The sequence below is a fragment of the Cotesia glomerata genome, linkage group LG6 (genome assembly GCF_020080835.1).
Source record: "Cotesia glomerata isolate CgM1 linkage group LG6, MPM_Cglom_v2.3, whole genome shotgun sequence".
NCBI classification, from domain to species: Eukaryota; Metazoa; Arthropoda; class Insecta; order Hymenoptera; family Braconidae; genus Cotesia; species Cotesia glomerata.
This window is the reverse complement of record NC_058163.1, coordinates 13,756,711-13,761,595: the sequence shown is the minus strand read 5'-3', so window position 1 is coordinate 13,761,595 and position 4,885 is coordinate 13,756,711. Positions and strand designations below refer to the sequence as shown.

The 4,885-nt window shown below is 35.0% G+C and overlaps 2 protein-coding genes across 2 annotated transcripts; both read left to right on the top strand.

Moving 5' to 3' along the window:
- The first annotated feature begins 394 nt into the window (after positions 1-394).
- On the top strand, positions 395-1,483 carry LOC123267960. Its single transcript, XM_044732843.1, has one exon. The coding sequence runs from the start codon at positions 395-397 to the stop codon at positions 1,481-1,483; it is 1,089 nt and encodes a 362-aa protein (XP_044588778.1).
- Positions 1,484-1,489: 6 nt separating this feature from the next.
- LOC123267959 (ATP-dependent DNA helicase PIF1-like) lies at positions 1,490-3,873 on the top strand. Its single transcript, XM_044732842.1, has 2 exons — positions 1,490-2,387; positions 3,839-3,873. Exons 1-2 carry the CDS (start codon positions 1,490-1,492, stop codon positions 3,871-3,873), a joined length of 933 nt encoding a protein of 310 aa, XP_044588777.1.
- The last annotated feature ends 1,012 nt before the right edge of the window (positions 3,874-4,885 follow it).

The following is a 4,885-nucleotide window of genomic DNA, read 5'->3' as shown; positions in this document are numbered from 1 at the left end:
GAAGATTGAGAGCGAACGACTACGATACTTACGACATAATTAACAAAAGCTGCGCGCGGAAGAGTACATTTATTTGCGAGACGCTATCAACAACAACGCCGACGTCGCCGAAATTGGTAACCATGTCATTTTACCATCATCGTACGTAGGCAGTCCACGTCATATGCAAGAATATATACAGGATGCTCTGACTTTCGTGCGCGAATATGGACGACCATGTTTATTTATCACGTTCACATGTAATCCAAAATGGCCAGAGATTACATCTTTGCTACTGCCTGGCCAAAATGCAATACATCGCCATGACATTACAGCACGTGTGTTCAGACAAAAGTTGAAGTCTTTAATAAGTTTCATTACTAAATCACATGTATTTGGTCCCACAGGTTGCTGGATGTATTCGGTTGAGTGGCAAAAGCGAGGATTACCTCATGCACACATTTTGGTTTGGTTCATTGACAAAATCCGTCCTGAAGAAATCGATAGTATCATTTCTGCGGAAATTCCAGATCCATCCACTGAACAACTGCTGTTTGATATTGTTACAACAAACATGATTCATGGTCCATGTGGTACTCTTAATAGTTCATCGCCTTGCATGGCTGATGGAAAATGTACTAAAAATTTCCCTAAAGATTTTACCAATGATACGGTCACAAATGTCGACGGATACCCAATATACCGTCAAAGAAATCCTGAAAATGGCGGACAATCATTTATTAAAAATATCATCAACACAGACATTGATATTGACAATCGTTGGGTGGTGCCATATTCGCCTCTGCTGAGCAAGACATATAATGCTCATATTAATGTTGAGTTCTGCATTTCTGTGAAGAGCATCAAATACATTTGCAAGTATGTCCATAAAGGCAGTGATATGGCTGTGTTTAGAGTGGAAAATACTAATGTGAATGCTCCTCCAGTGAATAAAAATGATGAAATAACGCTCTACCAAATTGGTCGGTACATCAGCTCCAATGAAGCTGCTTGGCGTATCTTTGGTTTTCCAATTCATGAACGGGATCCAGCAGTTCTTCAGTTAGCCATCCATCTTGAAAACGGTCAGCGTGTATTTTTCACGAACGAGACAGCGATTGATCGTGCAATAAATCCACCTAAAACTACACTCACTGCATTTTTTGAATTGTGTAATCGTGCGGATGATTTTGGTGCCTTTGCACGAACATTATTCTATTCACAAGTACCACGCTATTTCACATCGACTCAAACAAAAACATGGATGCCCCGCAAGCAAGGCTCACCAGTTGCTGCATGTCTCAATTTATTTAAATCAAACGCCTTGGGGCGATTATTTACAGTCAATCCAAGACACACGGAGTGCTTTTATCTTCGACTGTTGTTGGTTAATGTTACTGGCCCATTATCATTTCAAGATATACGTAAAGTGAATGGGCAACAATATCCAACGTATAAAGATGCATGCCTTGCACTTGGCTTGCTGGAAGACGACTACCAGTAGGAATGCATGCTTGCTGAAGCTGCATTGAACTGTACAGCAATACAAATTCGTCTACTATTCGCTATAGCGTTGACTACATGTTTCCCAGCCCGAGCACAGATATTATGGGAAAATCACAAAGCTTCAATGACTGATGATATATTGCATCAACATCGTATACGGTGCCACGATCTAACTATAAGATTCAGCGACGAAATATACAATGAAGCATTGATTGCTATTGAGGATCTTTGCATTGTCATTGCCAACTTACCACTTAGTAATTTCGGTATGAATTCGCCAAATCGAACTGCACCTGATTTAATGAATACTGAAATGAATCGTGAACTGCAGTACACTACTGTAGAAATAGCAGCGATTGTTGCCCGCAATGTCCCACTAATGAATGAGGAACAAAGAACCATTTATGATCGCATTATGCTCGCAGTTTCAGCTGGACAAGGTGGGTTCTTCTTTTTGGATGCACCGGGTGGAACTGGCAAAACATTCGTTATTTCGCTAATTCTTGCTGAAATACGATCAAATAATGGCATCGCATTGGCCGTTGCATCATCGGGCATTGCAGCAACTTTATTGGATGGAGGTAGAACAGCTCATTCAGTATTTAAGCTGCCACTAAATATTCAGAATAACCCTGACGCAGTATGCAACATTAAGAAACAATCGTCCATGGCCACTGTGCTGAAACGGTGTAAAATTATTATTTGGAATGAATGTACTATGGCACACAAACATTCACTTGAGGCGTTGAACAGGACATTGAAAGATATTAAAAACAGTGACAAACTATTTGGCGGAACTCTGTTGGTCCTTTCAGGTGATTTCAGACAAACACTTCCAGTCATTCCACGTTCAACATACGCTGATGAGATCAACGCTTGCTTAAAATCATCTCCATTGTGGCGTAATGTTGAAAAATTACAGCTAAAAATAAATATGCGCGTTCAAATGCTTCAAGATCCATCCGCTGAAACATTTTCAAAACAACTCTTAGATATCGATGATGGAAAAGTTGCTATAGATGAAACTGGATACGTAAAATTACCGACCGATTTTTGCACAATCGCTGATTCGCAAGATACTCTCATTGAACAAATATTTCCCGATGTACACACACAGTACATAAATCATGAGTGGCTTGCAGAAAGAGCGATTTTAGCGGCAAAAAATGTAGACGTTGACAATTTAAATCTGAAGATACAAATGTTGTTGCCAGGGAACTTGGTATCATATAAATCTATTGATACAGTTTGCGACGACAGCGAAGCAGTAAATTTTTCCACAGAGTTTTTGAACTCACTGGATTTGCCAGGCATGCCACTGCATAATTTACAATTAAAGGTTGGATCTCCAATTATCTTGCTTCGTAATTCGAACCCGCCCCGGCTGTGCAACGGTACGCGATTAGTCATTCAAAAATTAATGGAAAACGTGATCGAAGCCAGGATTTTAAATGGCAAGTTCAGAGGTGAAAATATACTCATACCACGGATTCCTATTATACCTACAGATGTGCCAATTCAATTCAAACGTATTCAGTTTCCGATTAGATTGGCATTTGCAATGACTATCAACAAATCCCAAGGTCAAACGATGTCTGTTTGTGGATTAGATTTGAGAACACCATGTTTTTCACACGGACAATTATACGTGGCATGCTCTCGAGTGGGTAAACCATCCAGTTTGTTTGTGTTAGCTAAAGATGGACTAACAAAAAATATTGTTCACGCTATAGCATTAAGAGATTGATATTGTTTAATAGTGTTACTGTCGTAATTGTTTAATTAATGATATATAATTTTGAGGAATAAATTATAATAACTTAAAAATAATGTTTGCCTTTTGTTATTTTTATATTCCCTCATCGTTCACAGCGCTCCATGCTTATTGCACGCATATACCACATTTTTACATACATACAATACACATTCTAACATACATACATACTTACAATAAGTAAGCTATTTTTTGTCGACACTAGAAATTACTAGGAAATTATTTATATGGTAAAACAACGTTTGCCGGGTCAGCTAGTATATATATATATATATATATATATATATATATATATATATATATATATATATATATATATATATATATATATATATATATATATTAGGGTGGTCCTTATTTAGGTGATGTTCGAATTTTTTTTCACGATAGTCCTAAATCAGTTTTAATTCTATATAAAAAAATTCATGCAAAATTTTAGCTCTTAATTTTAATATTTACCCGACCTCCCCGATAGCTAAAGTTTTAAATGGAAATAACACGGGAAAAGTTCTGTTAATATTTTGAAATTTGTTTCTATCATAAAATAATGAAGAGATGGACTAATTACAATTCTTATAGCAAATTTAACGCTCTACAAGAAAGGTCTCCTATGATTTTTCGCTATCTTGACTGGTTCAATAGTTATTCGAGGTCAAAATCAACGTTCTAGTCAATTTCATGGTTTTTTCCATTTTTTATTTAATAATTCAAAAATGAAAAAAAGGGCTAATATTTATCTTTTAAACGACTTCTCTGACCTTGACGTTTGTTCTGAAAGAAAAGTAATATTTAATTGAAAAATGTGATTGTTGAAATTACAATGAATCGAAAAAAGTACCAATATTATCATTTTCTCTTTGATCATAGATACTTTCATAAAGTTGTTACATTAGTTTTTTTCAGCGCATTAGAAAACATTTGACGATGATCCTTAACCAATTGTAATACATATTGCATTTGATTTTCATCCTTACTATAATGTTTACAAAAATCTTGCACTAGTTTAACGTCAATCCAAATAGATTTCTCCCACTTTAACCGTCGCACACTATCGCTCTCTTGCGCCTAGACCAGCGTATTATTGCACATTAAATATTAAAAAAATTAATTAAAAATTGAGTTCAAGTTAAAAAAATTAACATTTATATTTAAAAAATTCTAAAAAAATTAGTGAATTTTTTTATTACAAATTTATTACTGCGTTAATGATAAAAAAATTATAATAAGCTTACCAAAAATAAACAAAGCCGCCATGTCTATTTCTATATTTATTTTTCAATAACTAATATAAAATTAACTAAAGGTTTAAAAAAAAAAAAATCACATAGTATGCTCCAAGTAGTTTTAAATGTAATATTTATTAAAACTTTTTTTTTCTTGATAATTACTAAAATGGATTTTAATTTGGAGAAAACTATTCACTCTAATTAGTCGTACACCAGCACCGTATAAATATTCGACAGTCTTACGGGTGCAACTGGGGCACTCGTGACGTCACAAAACTTCTTACTCAGGACGCGGCAAAATTTGAATGAGTAAAATATATTCAGGCGCTTAATTTATAATTATAATTGACATAATATAACATTAAATAATTTATTATTTATCAACTACAAAGCACATGCA